At 46.4% G+C, this 20,397-nt stretch overlaps 1 protein-coding gene across 1 annotated transcript in view; it reads right to left on the reverse strand.

Moving 5' to 3' along the window:
- The window catches only part of TSPAN32 (tetraspanin 32), a 65,108-nt gene extending 53,256 nt beyond the window's left edge, over positions 1 to 11,852 (reverse strand). Inside the window, 5 exon segments of the mRNA XM_045012622.1 lie at positions 616 to 713; positions 4,584 to 4,698; positions 8,047 to 8,148; positions 8,934 to 8,976; positions 11,784 to 11,852. Of these exon segments, the coding sequence (XP_044868557.1) occupies positions 616 to 713; positions 4,584 to 4,698; positions 8,047 to 8,112 (279 nt within the window). The 5' untranslated portion in view covers positions 8,113 to 8,148; positions 8,934 to 8,976; positions 11,784 to 11,852.
- Between the last annotated feature and the right edge of the window lie 8,545 nt (positions 11,853 to 20,397).

Consider the following 20,397-nt stretch of genomic DNA (forward strand, 5'->3'; position numbering starts at 1 on the left):
TATAGCATGCTAAAACTGGTAATGCAGTCAAAACTGGGTTGGTGCCACCAAATATTCTAAGCTCACAATCATGAATATATACGTTTACAAAACACTTCATTAAATGGGAGTTAAGATTGCTATCACAGGGCAGAACATGGGACTTCAAAATCAGATCCAAGTATCAGAAAAAAACAAAGAAATGCTTCAGTAAGGACACCCTACAGAAGAATGTTGGCATTACAAAAGTAAACCAAAAATATTTGTCATCATCTTGGCAGATAAGCACCTCCCCTTGACCCCAATCAGAGGCATATATAAAAAGCATCTTGAAAAATCAGGTCACATATGGATAAAATCATCACCTGGAATCACTTTGAGAGGTTAGGCACAGCCATGCCTTGAAAAGCAGCAGGCAACCTCTACCCCTCTGTGTGCATGATGTGTGTTCTGGGGCACAAGGCAAAACAACTAATCAACACTACAAATACCACATTGAACTGTCGATAAGCCAACTGTGGAGAGCAAGCTGGATACAGACAATGCCTCTTCCCTGTATCTCCACATCATGGTGTTATCACCCAATTTGGAAAAGCTGTTCCCTGCCCACCCATGCCCCTCTAACCAAACACTTACCATTGCCATGAGGCACACTGATTCTCTCACTGTGGCAACAGTACTCAGCAGGGCTGCAAGGACCAGTATCATGCTCAGACATATCCCGCTGTAGAACGCTGGAGGAAAGGCACACATTGGAGTTTTAAAAAGACATAAAGCCCTAGCTGCCTTTCTTTCCCCTTAAGCAGGGTTGGGCCCCCTTTGATAAGCAAGCTCTATAAACTAAAGCTCCCAGAAGAGTTTGCCTTTCATGAGGAACTTCTGGATTTTTGCTCCTCAAGCCATTAGGCTGGGAAGTCTAAGAACATCACAGAGCTAAAAATCTTGGCAGGTAGTGCCAGTCCCCTCTCACAGCAAAAGCACAAACCTGCTGAAATCTTAAGGGGGGTGGCATAATTTTGTGTCAGGACAGAGATTTAAGATGTAGAAACTGAAGACATTCTGCTCTGCTGACCTTAAAAAGAAAGGACTGTGTTAAAGGGTGTACAGAAGAATGGCCATATTGGGTCAGACCAATGGTCCATCTAGTCCAGTATCCTGTCTTCCAACAGTGACCAATTCCAGGTACTTCAGAGGGAATGAACAGAACAGATAATCGAGTGATCCATCCCATTGTCCACTCCCAGCTTCTGGAAGTCAGAGGCTAGGGACACACAGAGCATGGGGTTGCATCCCTAACCATCTTGGGTAATGGAAGTAATCTTGGTAAATTGAGTTAATCTCTTTATTAAAAGTTTATAGTACTAAAATGACAAGAAAAACCAGGAAAATGTCCTCCCTCTGGGCTTGTCTGTATGAATACTTAGTTTGTGGCAAGCTGGGGTGTAAATCTACCCAGCACTAGCCTGGCATTGGCCACTGTCAGAAGACAGGATACTAGGCTAGATGGACCTTTGTCCTGACTCAGTATGGCCATTCTTATGCTGTGCACTAAAAGCTTTGAAATGGGATAGAACATAGTGCAGTAGGAAACTTTTAGTGCACAGCAACAGGGTCCACCCAGACACTTAGTGTGCAGCAGATTAGTATGGGGTAGATTTATACCCCAGTTTGCCATGAACTAAGTGTTCGTATAGATAAGCCCTGTGTGTGCAGTGAAGAATAATCAGAGTTAAAATATGAAGGAGTCTGCATGCTCATATTGGATGTGGCTCTAATATAGATCATGGAAGACCCTTGCTCTGCAGGGTACAGTACAGACACAAAATAAGGGGCAGTCTCTGCCCCAAAGACCTTACAATCTAAGGCCCTGGTCCCACAAACACTTGCCTATATACTTAATTTTATGCACGAGTCATTCCATTGACTTCAATGTGACTATTTTTGTGTGTGAAGCTAAGCACATGCTTAAGTGCATTGCTAGATCAGGCTCTAAAAATGGACAAGATACAAAGGGATTGGGTTGCAGGAGAATGCCACAGACTTTAAACTTATTCAGTGTTCATCTTTGTATGGCTTACTTGTCCCACCACACGACGTTTATAAACCTTTGTGCAGTGTCCCCCCGACCCTTTGCTCCCATAGTTCCAGCAGAACCACATGCCCTGGAAACATGCCAGGCCACCTTGTTATTTTCGCCAGAAGATCACAAGTTCCCTTTACAATTGTCTCTATGTTCAGATAAAGATCCTACTTAATCACAGGGTACTGAACAGGAGCATGAGTTCCAGTACCCACTATCAGGGCTTATGCATTGCTAATCTTGTGCAACAGTCGCCTTCTATTTCCTGGTCAGAGCAGAGTTCTAGCTGATACCCAATGGGAGAGTTCAGGGAAAGCACTGATGCTGAAAGCTCTTCAACCCAGAGCTCGCGTCTAATAATGCACCACACTAGTACTCTAAGGCTGTGTCTATACTACCCAATGGATCGACGGGAAGCGATTGATCCAGCAGGGGTCGATTTATCGTGTCTAGTCTAGTCTAGATGCGATAAATCGACCCCCCAAGCGCTCTCCCATCGACTCCTGTATTCGACCGCCACAAGAAGTGCAGGCAGAGTCGATGGGAGAGCGTCAGCAGACGACTCACCGCGGTGAAAACACCACGGTGAGTAGATCTAAGTACGTCGACTTCGGCTACGTTATTCATGTAGCTGAAGTTGCATAACTTAGATCAATTCCTCCCTCCGTCCCCCCCCCCCCCCCAGTGTAGACCAGGCCTAAGTCTGGAAGTGAATGGGGCTTTAGACCCACCAATTATAATATTTAACTGGAGCCTGGAAGCAAGAATACACAAGAGAGTTTGACTTGCTTAAGCCCAAAAGTTAAAACCCTGGGAGAGTGATAAAGATAGGCGCCAGCCCAGTAGCCATAATAAAATGGAGGGAACCAAAAATCAAATTAAAAAAAAAAAAAAGATGAACCTCAAATATTGTTGAATAAGAAAATCCTGATATCTATCCCCAGAACAAAAAAACAGAGGCAATCTGGAGCATTTTAATGCCCAGGGTGTTCTTACCTCCACACTCTGGTCTTTCTTACTGTCTTTTTCCCATTTAATTTGTTTAAGTTTTTCTTTTTGCTAGCTTAGGTGCATTGATCCTTCCCTATGACCCTTTCACCTATCAATGTCTGACATAAAGCTGGTCACAGGCAGCAACTCCTGCTTGTGACAGACAATAGTTGCTGTTCCAGGAAGAGAGGGGTTTTGTTTTTTGGGGGGGGTTGCATTTCTCTCTCTCTCACGTTTCTATATCGTTTCTATATTCTGCCTCCTTTCCTCCACTTTTCTGTTGTAGTTTCTTCTCTGATTTTCCTCTTTGTCTCCCTCTCCTTTCCTCCTTTAAGAAGTCATCACATGCTATAAATGGAATGAAGACCTGGTTCCAGGCTGGGGCTGCGTGGCTTACATGATTTTACATCATTTTACATGATAATCACACCGTTCCAATCGTGCCAGTGTAAATTCAGCTAAGGTTGCAGGTAAGGAGACACTGAGCTCTTCCATATTTTTGTTGACCCCCATTCTGTGAGACCATTTGCAGTAGTTTATGCCTACTCTCTTCATGGGATGTAAATAGAGAGAGTGAGGGCACAGCTGGCTGCCACCTGAAATTGAATCATGGTTGGTTTATGAGCCAAATTCTGCTCTCATTAAAACAGATGTAAAACTGGACTAGCTCCACTGACATGATTACAGGTACAGTACTTTGGATTCACCCTGTGGTAAATGAGATCAGAATGCAGCCCTAAGTATTTTTTTCAGTTTATCCACAGGTAGGCCAATTAACCAAAGCATCAATGAACATTCATGTATCACTACACTTTTTTCCCTTGAACTCTTCCCAGTCTGTCCTCTTAATCCGCCTCTCTGTTCCCCCAATTCTTTGTCTGTATTTTTTTGCCCTGTTTGTTCCCCAAGGTCCTGATTCAGCATGGTGCTTAAATGCGTATGTAACGTTTAGCATGTTACTAGCCCCATTCACTTCAATGGAACTACCCACGCGCTGAAAGTTAGGTACATACCTTGCTGAATTCAGGGCCTGACCCCCTCCATCTTTTTCCTCTTGCCTTGCTTATTGTCTGTTTACCTATGTCTCCCTTCTATCCCACACAAATATAAATGTCCAAACTTTTAAAGGGTCCCATAGATTGTGTCTTATAATGTGCTCCTTTCTGTGGTCCTACCCAGCCTCTCGCTTCCATTGTGAGCTCTTCTGAAGCTCCGCCCAGACCTTTGGGCCTACTTATAGAATAGTTATCACCCTACATGCTTTGTCTGTGGTAGATGAAGCATGGGGGACAACAGTGGACTCATCAGTGCTGAAGCACAATGAACAGCGTTCCCCCACCAAAGGGCCAAGCAGGTGTTTCTCATATGGAAAAGAGGTACCTTGTCTCTGTAGTGGCAACACTACATACCTAATTGGAATCCCACTTCATGTGAAGTCTCTGAATTTCCTTTCATTGCACCCTAATTTTACATAGCTCCAAAGATATTGGCCCTCACAGGACATCTCAGTTGGACTAAAAAATGCGACACTTACCTACGTTGTGGAAGATTCTATAGGGGTTAGCCTCATAGGAGACACCACTGATTATGCTGAAGTGAGCCCCATAGCGGGTGATAATGGTCAGTATGGTGACTGCCAGCCCCAGCAGCTGAAAAACAGAGATTTTACTGAGGAAGGAAAGTAGCAAGTGCAGGATTCACAGAACAACTACTGCAGATCTTATGAAATACTATCAGGCATACTCAGATACTTCGATCCGTGCCCAAAGAAAAACAACCTGTTCCCCGAGAGAGTTAGTTTACAGTATATACCTGAAAGTCACACGTGAAGGGAACCCCTGGGCCCTTTAATAAACTCTTTGGACAGTACTGTATAATTACTGCATATGAAACCACTCACTCTATCCATTGGACTCTGCTAGCAGAGGAAATTGTAATCATTGGGAAAAAAAGAGGAATCGTGTTTTCACAGACATCTCTTTCAATGGATTTACATTGCACCAATTCCTGTAGTATTTAGATACCAAATTCTGACATGTGTGCACGAGGGGGATGTTATTAGCTTCAAGAATGGTCCTGGGTCAGATTGCGTTCTCTGCTCCTGCTCTTGAGCAATTTGTAGTGTCTTCTGGGGAGTGAAGAGTAGCTTATGTGTATTGTCATCTATGCTAAGGAAAATCTAGTGTAAATAGATGAGTCTTGCATTGTGCTTTAAGGATTTGTCTGCACTAGCCTTTTTCCTCTAAAATTTCCCAGTGTTGCTATCATTTCAGCTCCATCAAAGATAATGCTACTGTAGATAAGACACTGAGTGACCACCAATGTTTTAACCACTGTTTTATCTAACCTGCTCAGAGCCTGTTAGATGGTGGCTGTCTGACCTAGGCTAGTGCTCCCACCATTGCTACCAAGAGTAGAGCTGAAATAGTCATAGCAACAGTGGGGAAATTTAAAATAAAACAAAACCCTAGCTTAGCAAAGCTGAAAGAGGCAAGACAGGAGTTCATCCTGATCTCCTGAGGCAGGGTCCTCTAGATTCAGGCTTTCCTCAGAATGCCTCCTCTCCAGGTTCAATGAACTTTGTTCTGGGAGGATTCACCAACTGCATTACGTGCATGCAAAACCTTTAGAATCTGCAATATTTTCCAAATTCACACGGAGAAGAATCCTCTTCTCACAAAGGGACATCCTGGAAACTCAAACTCTACAGTGGAGAATCAGAAATAATCATGTATGTGTTAAACATGACACTTAACTATTCTAAGTGTAACCCTATTACCTTTTCAGACGATGACCAACAGATTTTGCCTAAGAGGTACAGTTTGGTAGATGAAATATGCTGTGACCTGAAGAACCCCTCAATGCCAACTGGCAAAGCGTTCACTCTTCTTTAACAGCAACTCTTAGCAGTCCTGACATACTCATTACACTTAGCACACTGCTTTCTAGTATATATCCATAAAGAATATAATGTAAGGTCTCTAATAAAAGCTTATGTCATACTGATCCTCAATCGGTGTGAGATGTCTGTACAGGTGATAAAGAGTTGTGTATAAGTACTGAAAATATGTTTTAAAATCTGTGTTCAAGGCAGAGCTGATAAACAGGTTTTGGAGACACAAACAACAGTAGCTGGTCCCATAAGAACCCACCTTGTCTAATATTCTGGGACCAACATGGCTACTACAACATTGCAAAAAGACACCAGAAACTAAAGTGAACCACAGAGGATTATCCTGACTATGGGAAGGAAACAATGGATTTGGGGGGCATATAAGGGGAAGGCAAAAGGCAGTACACTTTGCATTCATGAAAGAGAGATCCCAGCCATGTTGCTTGGAGATGCTGAGAGATTGCTTTAGGTGAGATAAACTACTTTAGACAAGGGTTTAGTGTGTTAAGTTTAGACTCTAAGAAGTGTGTTATACTTTTTGTTTAATATGTAACCATTTCTGTTTCCATTATTACCCTTACTCCGTATCTTTTAAATCTTAATCTTTGATAATAAATTCATGACTGTTTTCACTATAAATCTATCTCAGTGGTGTGATGTTACATAAGAGTTGATCCTCAGCTGAATCGAATAAGCTAGTGTGGACACTGTCCCTTTGGCTAGCAAACCTGGTATTTCTGTGAGTGTTCACCGGTTACGGGCTGGACACTGCGGGAGTACTCCAAGGACTCGGGGGTTGAAATGTACTTATTACTAACTTGCACAGAGAGAGCAAGGCCTGCAAGGTAGTGCTTAGGTTGATAGAAGCTGGTGATTTCAAGGAGCTGAACTACAGCAGACACAGACTGATTCACACTTAGGGCAGGTAGCAGTGAGGTGCCTCACAACCTTTGGTGCCACTAGGAAGTGCCACATATACAGTAACAGTTTTGCCCAATTTCAATACAATAGAATTTAAAACACTTATGATCTTTTAGGCTGTTTAAAACTGAGAATCTGTTATACATACACAGTAAAAGGGTTGGTCAGCTTCAATCAGCTCAGATTTCCCGCAGAAATACCAATCTAAACAAATCCTCATGACCTCACTATTGATACGTGTTATTGTCTATATCCATATGTAAAGAATACAAATAAGCTAAACTTGAGCTAAGCACATCCCCCTTCAAGAGGTTTGAGTGCGATTCTACCTTGAATAAGTCACATACTTTGTAGGCACAATGACAGCCCTTCTCTGAAGGGAGAACAATGTATTGCAATTAGAGCTGGTCAACAAAGTTTTGAATTTACATTTTTTTCAATGAAAATTTTCCCAAGCTTTTCCCACTACAGTCTTTTCAACCAACTATAGAAACCAACTTGTTTCACTTCAATATTCACTTGTTTTCCTCTCTCTCTCTCTCTCTCTCTTTTTATAGAGGAGCTAATCGTAGTGCAGTTGTCCCAGAACTCCTTGAAAGAATTCACCAAATTTCATCACATTAGCTTCTCCCCAGCCACTCACCCAGAGCTATAGAATTACTTCTGGTTTGCTGTACAGAGTCAAAAGATTCCAACAGTTACATTCCATCCAATATCTGTCTCAGCAGACAGGCTTCTGTCTGACTACAAAGATGCTCTAGCTTATCCAACACATTTTAAACCACCCACATCTCAAGAAATTGTTCATCCAAGTGCAATAAAAAAAAATTTTTTAAAGAGAGAAGCATGAGAAGATATCCATGTCCTCATCTTAAAACTACCATGTCTGATGACAGCAACAAATTTCTTACTTAAAGGCTAGTTCAGAATTGTGAAATAGTTGCATTAGAGTGACACTTGAGAAACCAAAAGCTTATCGCTGACAGAAGGCAATGCTGGGGAGCAGCGATAACAGTTCAGGATGCAGTAATTCATACAGTTTGCTTCTTTCACCATAGACTTTTTCTGTTCTAAAATTGAAATGAGAGAAACAACTTTTACAGTTCCTTTTTAAGAAAGACTTTTTAAGATGGTCAGTTTACTTATCCCAAGTTCTGTACAGGTTCCCACTTCTGGTTGTTACCATGACACAGAGGCTGGTCACTAGCAGCTGGCATTTGGTGGTCCTGACCCAGTGTCTCCGTCCCATGTTATCCTCTTCTCACTCAATACTGGCAGTCAGTCCCTGGAGAACAGTGCTTCAGCTAAGCAGAAGCTGGCAGTAGTGCATCTTGGGAAGTGTAGTCCTACTAGAAGTTGACACACCTCTCCCAAAATGGATTATTATTAACAGCACTTTTCATCCAAGGCTCTCTGTGTTTATAACGATTTTATTATTAGGTATGAATATGAGCTTGAAATGAATCTTTTAAAAATAATTTTAAAGAATTTAAAGAAAGTCAAATTTGTTGAAATACTTATCAAAATGGTGATTGAAATTTGTCATTTTACTGACATTCAGTGCTTTGGTAAATTAAAATTTTTCAATAGCTATTTTTATAATGTTTTTGATAAAAAGAAGTCACCAGGAAAAGAAAAATTTTGAAAAAAATAAATAAAGTTCCACAAAAAGCTTTGGAGTTTTTGAAAAAAAAAATTCATTGATTGCTGAAAATCATTTTGTATGAAAAATGTCAGCCTGCCCTGGATAACAAGATATTACTTCCCTCACCCCAAAAATACAATCCTCTCTGAGTCAAGAACCTATTAATATCCAGATTTCTGGATGAGAGAGAAAAACATTTAAGAGCAATTCTATTCGGAGAAGTGATTGTGTAAAAGTGGTACCGTCTCATGCAAAAGATCTGTTGTCTGTGTATATAGAGTAATATCTGGTTATCTTAGTGTGTAATGCAAGTGACTACTTTCTTTTACTCCCATTAGTGCTGCAGACTCATATGCAGCTATGAGAGAGTGATCTTTTTTGTGCATTGTCTATAAAACTGTTTACCAAATTCCAATCAGTTGCACCTGTGCAAACTCTCAGAAGGCAATGGATGTTGCAGAGTTGTCACTGGAAACAAAATATGAAAAAAACAGAATTACCCAAGTATGTCTGAGGGTAGAATTTCAACTACAGAACCTTTATTGCTGCCGATGATATGGGAGAAGGAAAGAATCCAGGTTAACTCTCAGACCTGTAGTTGTGTTTGCAGGGCTGGCAGAAATAAATCACCATCTTTCTAACTGAAAACAGAGCATACTCAATACGGAAATTAGAGACAAACATGGACTCCCTCCTGTACACTTCCATCTTCACAGAGTTACCTCTCAGAGTAGTGCTGCTCTTCAAACAGTAAATCCAAGTTTATATTTTCCCTAAGCAAATCACAATGAGCCATAAGGACAATCTAGATGCAGTGTGACACCAGAAGAAGATGGAATCAAAGCATTCACAATGAAATTCACTCATGTGCAGAGGGTCTTTTCTAATTAACAGTCACTCACAATCCTTAGTTTCAGGGCCAGACTGATGGAAGAGAAGGGAAGGTAACAAATATAAAAATCAATGTCTTCCTTTTCTACTTATTAGTTTTACAGGTAACACAATGTCTACTTTGGTTGGTAAGGCTGAAAGGGACAGAGAGGAGGAAACAAAATAGGGAAAGAATAGAAACCACATGATACAAAGAGAAAGAACATCAAAGTGAAAACAGATTGCACAATGATTGCACGGGAAAACAACGTGATGTTACATCATCTCAAGTGCAGCAGTATTTAGTAAAGTGAAAGCTTTCTTGTGGGTTTGCAACCAGGAAATCTTGCAAGATTTGAATTAAATTTACCCCCACTGTTTGTGAGAAGGTGATCTTTGGAGAAAGAAAATAAATTGGAGGAAACATGGGCACTCCCAATATCAGAAGACATTCCTATCACAGCAGTAGCAATAGGAAGGACAGTCCAGTGGTTAGGCCACTAAACTGAGATGTGGGACACTGAGTTAAATTCTCTGCTCTGGGCAAGTCACTTAATTTCTCTGTACCTCATTCCCTATCTATAAAATGGGGATGACACTTCCTCACCAGCAGCAGGGTGAGAATAAATACATTAAAGATTGCCTGCTGCTCAGATACTATGCTAGTGGAATTCAGATAAGTAGAATTGTACAAGCTTTTGGTTTCCTGGCAATTCTGGTTTCGGGTTGAACTGCAAACAAAGTTTGTTTGAAATTTTTGGTGAATCAAAGAGCAAAAAAATTGTTTCAGTTTGAATGAAATATTTTGTTTTGACCAAAAATGTTTCCTTTTGATTATGACCATTTAAAAAACATTTTTAAAATTAATTTTGAAACAATGTTGTTTTGAACTGAAAAACCAAAACAGTTCATTTCAAATATTTTGAAATAAAACATGATCTTCCCCCCCCTTTTTAAATTTTCTCCCTCTCCTTCCCCTCCCCCACCAACACAGTTTGGCAAAGTTGACATCTAATTGTGAAACGTTTTGATATCACCAAATCTGCATTTTTTTGCTAAAGAGTTTTGGCTGGAAAATTTTGCCCGGCTCTACATATAACAACTTACAAGATGGAAAAGATTAAGGCAAGATGTGGGTGGTGCCCACATTTAATTTTTTACTGCTATTGATTCCTTTTAGTATTGTAGGGCCAAAAGAGAGAGAGTTTTATTCCAATTCCTTCTTGTACATTCTCAAGAGAAATGGCTGCTATGATACAACCACTGCAAAGCCACTGAAGGCAGTTAAACAGATGTCATTGAGGGCATAACTGGAAGACTTAGTTGCACACAGGTGTAATCTAGCCAGCAGAAGCTTGATTGCAGGTGACAATGAATAAGAAGGATAGCACCCAGTCTGACTGCCACATCCCCAGTTGAATTTACAGGCACGGCAGCTAAAGATTAACACATCATGAAATATTTCATACAGAATAATATGCAGAGACAATAAGGAACCACACAACCCCATCTTTACACAGTGACTTTTCAAACCAACTGCACTTTAAATGGTAATGAACATTAGTATTCTTTTAAAAAAGAAAGACCCTCTGCTTTTCCTATCTATCCTTTAGTTTCCTTCTGTAACCCCTTAAGTACAGCAAGAGAAAACCAGCAGCAAATTCACATTGCCCACTAGAGGCCCTCACAGGCTAGGAGAATGGGTTGACATTCTGAAGTAACCAAGGTTTCAAGTTCACTTCTTGACACAGAACTTGCTTGCTTTCCTCCATTATCCACAGACACTGCTTCTATCTACAAGGCGTTTCTGAGGCCCTGTCTATCCTACGTCAGTTTCTCAAAGCTTTCCCATCATTGCTAACACTGGTTCAGCTCTACTGATGTTATGAACACTGGGAGCCCTAGCATATAAAGAGGTTTGCTGGCTGCCACCACAGTTCTATGCAGCATTTCAATTACAGGATGACAGGGTGGTAAAAATGCTAGAAACCAATGAAGCTTTGTCTACATTAGGGCTGCCGTGGGGCCATTTCAGCTCAATAGTTGGTAGCGCTGTTAGGATAGCTTTTGGGGGCTGCTCTGTCCTAAGAAAGCTTTTCTTTTGGGGAAAGAGGTAAAGGGTCTCCTGCAATAGCATCAATACTCCTGCAATAGCATCTTCACGTAGCTAGTTCCCCTCCACACCCCCAGTATAGACCAGGCCTAAGGCAGGGCCAAATATAGCTACACCATCCCTGACAGGAGTTTGTCTAACCTGTTCTTAAAACCCTCCAATTACAGGGATTCTACAACCTCCATTGGAAGCCTATTCCAGTGCTTATCTATCTATACAGCTAGAAAGTTTCTCCTAATAACTAACCTAAATCTACTTTGCTGCAAATTAACCCCATTACTTCTTGTCCTACCTTCTAACAATTGATCGCTATCCTCTTGATAACAGCCACTAACTTATTTGAAGACTCCTTGTCTGAGGCTTACCCAGCCAGCAGCTCTCATTGTCGCTCTGTGGAAGTCCTGCAGGTGGCAGCATCCTACGTTAGGAAGGTATCAGCAAAAAGAATGAGGAATACTTGTGGCACCTTAGGGTACGTCTACACTACAGGATTATTCCGAATTTACAGAAACCGGTTTAGTAAAACAGATTGTATAAAATCGAGTGCACGTGGCCACACTAAGCACATTAATTCGGTGGTGTGCGTCCACGGTCCGAGGCTAGCGTCGATTTCTGGAGCGTTGCACTGTGGGTAGCTATTCCGTAGCTATCCCATAGTTCCCGCAGCCTCCCCCGCCCCTTGGAATTCTGGGTTGAGTTCCCAGTGGCTGATGGGGAAAAAATCATTGCCGCGGGTGGTTCTGGGTACAGCCTCACCCCTCCCTCCCTGAAAGCAGCAGACAACCGTTTGGCGCCTTTTTTCCTGGGTGAACTGTGCAGATGCCATAACACAGCAAGCATGGACCCTGCTCAGCTCAATACTGCAATCGTGGATGTTTTAAACACCTCGCACACTCTCGTGCAGTATATGGTGAACCAGGACCTTCAAACCGAGGCAAGGAGGAGGCGGATACGGCAGCGCGGCGATGACAGTGATGAGGACGTGGACACAGAATTCTCTCAAACCGCAGGCCCCTGTGCTTTGGAGATCCTGATGGTAATGGGGCAGATTCTATCCATTGAACGCCGATTTTGGGCCCGGGAAACAAGCACTGACTGGTGGGACCGCATTGTGTTGCAGGTTTGGGACGATTCCCAGTGACTGCGAAACTTTCGCATGCGTAAGGGCACTTTCATGGAACTTTGTGACTTGCTTGCCCCTGCCCTGAAACGCCATAATACCAAGATGAGAGCAGCCCTCAGAAGCGAGTGGTGATAGCCCTGTGGAAGCTTGCAACGCCAGACAGCTACTGGTCAGTCGGGAATCAATTTGGAGTTGGAAAATCTACTGTGGGGGCTGCTGTGATGCAAGTAGCCAAAGCAATCACTAAGCTGCTGCTACGAAAGGTTGTGACTCTGGGAAATGTGCAGGCCATAGTGGATGGCTTTGCTGCACTGGGATTCCCTAACTGTGGTGAGGCGATAGATGGAACCCATATCCCTATCTTGGCACCGGAGCGCCAGGGCACCCAGTACGTAAACCGGAAGGGGTACTTTTCAATGGTGCTGCAAGCACTGGTGGATCACAAGGGACGTTTCACCAACATCCACGTGGGATGGCCAGGGAGGGTTCATGACGCTCGCGTCTTCAGAAGCACTACTCTGTTTAAACGGCTGCAGCAAGGGAATTACTTCCCAGACCAGAAAATAACAGTGGGGGATGTTGAAATGCCTGTCGTTATCCTGGGGGACCCAGCCTACCCCTTGATGCCATGGCTTATGAAGCCATACACAGGCAGCCTGGACAGTGGTCAGGATCTGTTCAACTACAGGCTGAGCAAGTGCAGAATGGTGGTAGAATGTGCATTTGGCCGTTTAAAGGCGCGCTGGCGCACATTACTGACTCGCTCAGACCTCAGCCAAACCAATGTCCCCTATGTTATTGCTGCTTGCTGTATTCTCCACAATCTCTGTGAGAGTAAGTGGGAGACCTTTATGGCGGGGTGGGAGGCTGAGGCAAATCATCTGGCCGCTGATTACACGCAGCCAGACACCAGGGAGATTAGAAGAGCACACCAGGAAGCGGTGCGCATCAGAGAAGCTTTGAAAACGAGCTTCATCACTGGCCAGGGTAGGGTGTGACTGCTGTGTTTGTTTCCCCTTGATGAACCCCCACCCCCCTTGATTGACTCATTCCCTGTAAGCAACCCACCCTCCCCCTTCGAGTACAGCTTACTTATGCAAATTAAGGCACTCTCGTTTAAAAATCATGTACTCTTTATTAATTCATTATAAAAAGAGGGAGAGAAGTAAGGGTGTGGTTTGGGAGGAGGATAGGAGGGATGGAGAAGGCCACTTAAAAAATTTCACATTAACGACAGCCTTCTGGTTGGGCTGTCCATGGGGGTGGAGTGGGTGGGTGCACGGAGCCTCCCCCCACACGTTCTTACACGTCTGGGTGAGGAGGATGTGGAACATGGTGAGGGTTGAGGGTGGTGATACAGGGGCTGCAGCGGCACTCTGTGATCCTGCTGCCGTTCCTGAAGCTCCACCAGATGCCGGAGCATGTCAGTTTGATCATGCAGCAGCCCCAGAGTTGCATCCCGCCACCGCTGATTTTCCTGCCGGTCTTCCTGCCGCCACCTCTCATCTCGGGTGTCCCTCCTGTCCTCACGTTCACTGGCATCTTTCCTGTAATTTGATACCACGTCCTTCCACTCATTCAGATGAGCTCTTTCCTTGCGTGTAACTTCCATAATATCCGAGAACATTCATCTCGCATCTTCTTTTTCCTCCGCCTTATCTGGGCTAGCCTTTGGGATGGAGCAGGGAGGCTTGAAAAATTTGCAGCTGCATGAGGGAGAGAAGTATTTAAAAAGATACATTTTACAGAACAATGGTTATACTCTTTCACAGTGAACAGCACTATTCACCTTACATAGCACATGTGATTTCCCTACAAGGTCGCATTTTTTATCTTAATACTGAGTGCCTGCAGCTCTGGGGTTACAGATCTCACAGACACAGGTCCGGGCATCAGAATTCAGCTTGCATGCGGCCATGGTAAGCCACTGTCTTTCGGCTTCTGCAGTGATTTACCCCTCCCCCCAACACATGGCTAATACCATGCTAGCTCCCTGCTAATCAACACCCTTCCCCCCCCCCCACTGCGTGGCTGGTAGCTTGGGGAAGATCCCCGCTGACCAAACACGAAAAAGATCATCGGCATTCACTCCTCCCCTCCCCCCGCTTGGCTACGTGCAGGAAAGGATTTTTTTTTAAGCTGCTGCAGTCCACGAACCCAGTAGGAAAATGGCCATCCCCCTTACTTAAATTCCTGATTTTCAACCAGGTTACCCTGAATGCTATCACTTTGCTGAGGATAACACAGCGAGATAAAGAACGGATGCTTCTTGAATGCCAGCAATCACCGGGACCATACGCAGCTATGCTTTTCTAAGTAACTATACTGTCTGCGAATGCATCCCAAGTCCTCAGGGCAAATCAATCATTAAAAAACGCTTGCTTAAAAAACAATGTTTGCTATTTGCAAAGGTACACTCACCAGAGGTCCCTTCCATGGCTTCATTGTCTGGGGTAGTGGCTTGGGAGGGTAATTCCGTCAGGGTGAGAAAAAGCTCCTGGCTGTTGGGGCTCACGGAGTTCTGTGTGCTGTCTGCTAGCTCGTCCTCCTCTTCTTCATCGTCATCTTCCCCGTCCACATAATCCTCAGCCATGGCAGAGATTACAACCCCCACCTCGGAATCCACGGACAGGGGTGGGGTACTTGTGGCGCAGCCCCCTAAAATTGCATGCAGCTCAGCATAGAAGCGGCATGTTTTTGGCCCTGCCCCAGACCTTCGTTTGCTTCTTTGGTTTTCTGGTAGGCTTGTCTGAGCTCCTTAACTTTCACTCTGCACTGCAGTGAGTCCCTGCTGTGGCCTTTATCCGTCATAGCCTTAGAAATTCTTTCAAATACTTTTTTATTTCGTCTTTTGGAACGCAGTTCTGTTAGCACTGAATCCTCTCCCCATATAGCGATCAGATCCAGTACCTCCCGTGCAGTCCATGCTGGGGCTCTTTTTCGATTCTCAGGAGACTGCATTGTTAACTGTGCAGATGAGCTGTGCGTGGTCACCTGTGCTGATGAGCTCTCCACGCTGGGGAAGCAGGAAATGAATTTCAAAAGTTCGCGAGGCTTTTCCTGTCTACCTGGCCAGTGCATCAGAGTTCAGAATACTGTCCAGAGCGGTCAGTGGTGCACTGTGGGATACCGCCCGGAGGCCAATGCCGTCGATTTGCGGCCACACTAATCCTATTACGATATGTTAATCCCGATATTAGCGCTACTCCTCTCGTTGGGGAGGAGTACAGATACCGATTTAAAGAGCCATTAAAATCGATATAAGGGGCCTCTTAGTGTGGACGGGTGTGGCGTTAAATCGGTTTAACGCTCCTAAAACCGGTTTAAATGCGTAGTGTAGACCAGGCCTTAGAGACTAACAAATTTATCTGGGCATAAGCTTTCGGGGGCTAAATGAAAGCTTATGCCCAAATAAATGTGTTAGTCTCTAAGGTGCCGCAAGTACTCCTCGTTCTTTTTCCAGGTCAGGAAGAGACACTGCACCTGCATACTCTCAGGGTCTTTAACAAATGAGCCTGAGATGCTTACCTGCCAAAAGACACATGTCAAAGTTAAAAAATACAGACAGTTGGGCAGGCTGCTTGTAGAGCAGGGATTTTTATATATTATATAAAAATAATCCATTTAAACTGGTGGTGTCCTTTTAGAGGAGAGGGAAAAAGTCACATTCCTGTGTGAAAATCTTACCTTCTATTGTCACAGACCCCCTACAATTACTGAAACTGGAAGAGATTAGAGGAAAAAACACTGCTATCTGCTATTTTCAATGTTTACTTTCTGCATTTGCGAGCATTTTGTAGATAGTTAGTTTCACCATTTCCTCTGCGTAGACAATTGACTCCAAATCCTATATGCATTCTGCATGGACAGATCCTGGATCTCCACTCTAGTGGGGCTCCTGTACAAGACAGTTTGCATGTATTTGCCCTTATTTACGTCCCCTGTCCACTAGATTTTCCCACAAGACTGCAAGGGAGAAAGACACTTTCTTACAGAACAGAAAAAATTGGTTGTTTCCCCCGGATTCTGGCTTGCAGAAGGGAAGCCAAAAGCAGAGTCTTCCTTTTCCAACGGAGGTAAAGGAAAATAGGAGGCAGAAGGCTCTGCTTCTTTGGAGAGCAGGGGAAAATCAGCAGGGGAACAGATCTTCCTGTAGAAGGGAAGCAGAGAGGGGAATCCCAGTTGGACATTTTTTCTTGTCCCATCAGGTGCCCAGGGTGCTCCGCCTATTGGTGGGAAAGATTCAGAGATCCATGAACTCTGCTGTCAAGTACTGCTATCAAGTACTCCTGCTTCATAGCCTCTCACCAGATAAATGAGTTTTGTTTATTTTAAGTCATAAGGAAAAGAGTACGTACTTTTGTTTCTCCAGTCCTATGGAGAGTGTATAAGAGAAATCTGCTTTGAACCCTAGAGAAAAATGAAGACTATGAAACTATGAAATGAGAGGATTTGTGCACTTTGTGCACTTTTCTATCTCTGATTCTGGAAAAGGAAGCTTAGACTTGTTGATTTAAAATATATAAATTCTAAAGAGAAAATCCTTTTTGTTTAATTTTCCCCTCTGGCTTGCTGGGGGGTTCTTGTTTTGGTTGAAGTATTTTTCAGAATGAGATGGTTTGATTTTTCATGCTGAAATTACTTTCTTTTGAATTTTTTTATTTTGTATTATATAAGATCACACAAAATAAAAAAGTTGAAACGTTTCCATTGAACCCAAACTATTTTTTTTTTTTTTAGTTTTCCTTGGAAGAATTTCAAAATCTTCAGTTTTCATTCTAAATTTGAACTGAAGCCAAAAGTTTGAAATCTTTTGTGAAATAGAACTTCTGTCCTCCCACAGCATTAAAGGGATGGGGAGGGCTAATTATGCCAGGTTTAGAAACTAATAAAAACTGTTACCATCAAATGGCTGATTGGTGGCCTATATGAGTTTAGTTGGGGGTTTCAGTTCAGCTCCTGTAAAAGGGATTTAGGGGACTGAGATGAGATATGAAGCCTTCCATTGCTACCAGATCAATTCCAACAAAACAGAAGGCATGAATACTTGAACATATACCTTCCTAGCTTGACTACAGTAAACAGTACTTTAACTTCTATTCAAAATGCTGTGTTCAGTTATAAACATGCACAGTCATAATCTATCCTTAAGAGTTTTGATTAAAAATTCTGGAGCTGCCCATTTTAGAAAGACAGTAACAAGCACCGTAAGGAACTTCAGCTGAATATCTAGCTAAAGATATACCACACAGACATATGCACACACCTATTATACATTACACTGAATAAATTATTGTTCGTGTTATCCATCTTGTATACCCTATCACCAAAGGTGATACAGTCCAACTGTGCGATGAAATCATAATGAGAATCCCAAGACAGAGAGTACTAGAGCAATGGTTTTCAAATTTTGTTCCTGGCGACCCAGTTGAAGAAAATTGTTGATGCCCACTACCCAATGGACCTAGGCAGGGGTGAGCTGGAGCCGGTTCGCACGGGTTCGCACGAACCCGTTGTTAAATTTAGAAGCGGTTTTAGAACCGCTTGTTAACTAGCTTCCCTGCGAGGGAAGCTTTGATGGGCTCTGCCTGGGAAGCCTGTAATTCCTCCTCCCGGCCGCCGGGGGGCGCTGCGCTGTGCTGCGAGAGCCGTGTGAGCTGCCTCCTGGCCCTGTTGCTGCTCCTGCTCTTTGGACCTCTGGCCCTGGGGCTCCTGCTGCTGCCTGGTGAGTCCCCGGCTGCGTCCTGCTGCTCCCAGCCCCTCCCCCCCCCGTGTGAGTATCTGCGCCCCTCCCCCGCCCAGAGCCCCCTGCCTGCACCTCCCCCGCCTTCCCTGCCCCCAGCCGCCCCCTGCCCCACCCCCTGCCCACAGCCACCCGCAGCCAGACCCTGCCCACAGCCGCCCTCTGCCCGCAGCCAGCCCCTGCCCCCTGCCACCCACAGCCAGCCCCAGCCCCAGCCCCTGCCCCCAGCCACCCGCAGCCAGCCCCTGCCCCCAGCCACCCGCAGCCAGCCCCTGCCCCCTGCCACCCACAGCCAGCCCCCGCCCCTGGCGCTGCCCCCAGCCACCCGGAGCCAGCCGCTGCCTCCAGCCACCCGCAGCCAGCCCCTGCCCCCAGCCAGCCCCAGCCCCAGCCCACAGCCAGCCCCAGCCACCCCCTGCCCCAGCCCCAGCCCCAGCCTCCAGCCGCCCCCTGCCCGCAGCCAGCCCCTGCCCCCAGCCGCCCCCTGCCAGCCCCTTCCCCCAGCCAGCCCCAGCCCCTGCCCCCAGCCAGCCCCAGCCACCCCCTGCCCCCAGCCCCAGCCAGCCCCAGCCTCCAGCCACCTCCTGCCCCCAGCCCCTGCCCCCAGCCAGCCCCAGCCCACAGCCGCCCCCTGCCCGCAGCCAGCCCCTGCCCACAGCCGCCCACAGCCACCCTCTGCCCCCAGCCCCAGCCAGCCCCTGCCAGCCCCTGCCCCCAGCCACCCCCTGCCCCCAGCCGCCCTCTGCCCACAGCCACCCGCAGCCAGCCTCTGCCCCCAGCCACCCGCAGCCAGCCCCTGCCCCCAGCCAGCCCCAGCCCCAGCCCCTGCCCCCAGCCAGCCCCAGCCAGCCCCTGCCCCCAGCCAGCCCCAGCCGCAGCCAGCCCCTGCCATCCCCCGCCCCCCGCCACCCTCTGCCCCCAGCCACCCGCAGCCAGCCCCTGCCCCCAGCCACCCGCAGCCAGCCCCTGCCCCCAGCCAGCCCCAGCCCCAGCCCCTGCCCCCAGCCAGCCCCAGCCAGCCCCTGCCCCCAGCCACCCACAGCCAGCCCCTGCCCCCAGCCAGCCCCAGCCAGCCCCAGCCACCCCCTGCCCCCAGCCCCAGCCAGCCCCAGCCTCCAGCCACCCCCTGCCCCCAGCCAGCCCCAGCCCACAGCCGCCCCCTGCCCGCAGCCAGCCCCAGCCCACAGCCGCCCCCTGCCCGCAGCCAGCCCCTGCCCACAGCTGCCCCCAGCCAACCCCTGCCCACAGCCGCCCACAGCCAGCCCCAGCCCCCAGCCTGCCCCAGCCACCCCCTGCCCCCAGCCCCAGCCTCCAGCCACCCCCTGCCCCCAGCCAGCCCCAGCCCACAGCCGCCCCCTGCCCGCAGCCAGCCCCTGCCCACAGCCGCCCACAGCCACCCTCTGCCCCCAGCCACCCCCCTGCCCGCAGCCAGCCCCTGCCCACAGCCAGCCCCTGCCCTACCCTCTGCCCCCAGCCACCCTCTGCCCCCAGCCACCCTCTGCCTGCAGCCCCTGCCACAGCCACCCCCTGCCTGCAGCCAGCCTCTGCCCACAGCCGCCCGCAGCCACCCCCTGCCCACAGCCACCCGCAGCCCGCCCGTCTGCATCACCTGCCCACAGCCAGCCCGTGTCACTCCCTGCCTCCAGCTAGCCCTGCCCCACGGCCCTATCTGCAGCCAGCCCCACGGCCACTGGTGCCCTGCAGTTCCCAGGGCAGTAACCCTGCACACGTGCTTTAATGAGGGGGGGCAGGGAGCAGCTGGGACCCACACATGTGCACACCCTAGAGTGACCAGACAGCAAGTGTGAAAAATCGGGACGGGGGTGAGGGGTAATAGGAGCCTATATAAGAAAAAGACCCAAAAATTGAGACTGTCCCTGATCACCACCCACACATGTGAAACGGAGCTCATTTCTAGTTCAGCCCCATCTTTTTAAAAAAGAACTTTAGGTAGGGTTAAAATACATCTGTATTTTCCTGGACATGTCAGGCTTTTCGGTTCTTAATTACCTCCTGGGAAAATATGGACGTATGGTAACC

The sequence above is a fragment of the Mauremys mutica genome, chromosome 4, assembly GCF_020497125.1.
Source record: "Mauremys mutica isolate MM-2020 ecotype Southern chromosome 4, ASM2049712v1, whole genome shotgun sequence".
NCBI lineage: Eukaryota > Metazoa > Chordata > Testudines > Geoemydidae > Mauremys > Mauremys mutica.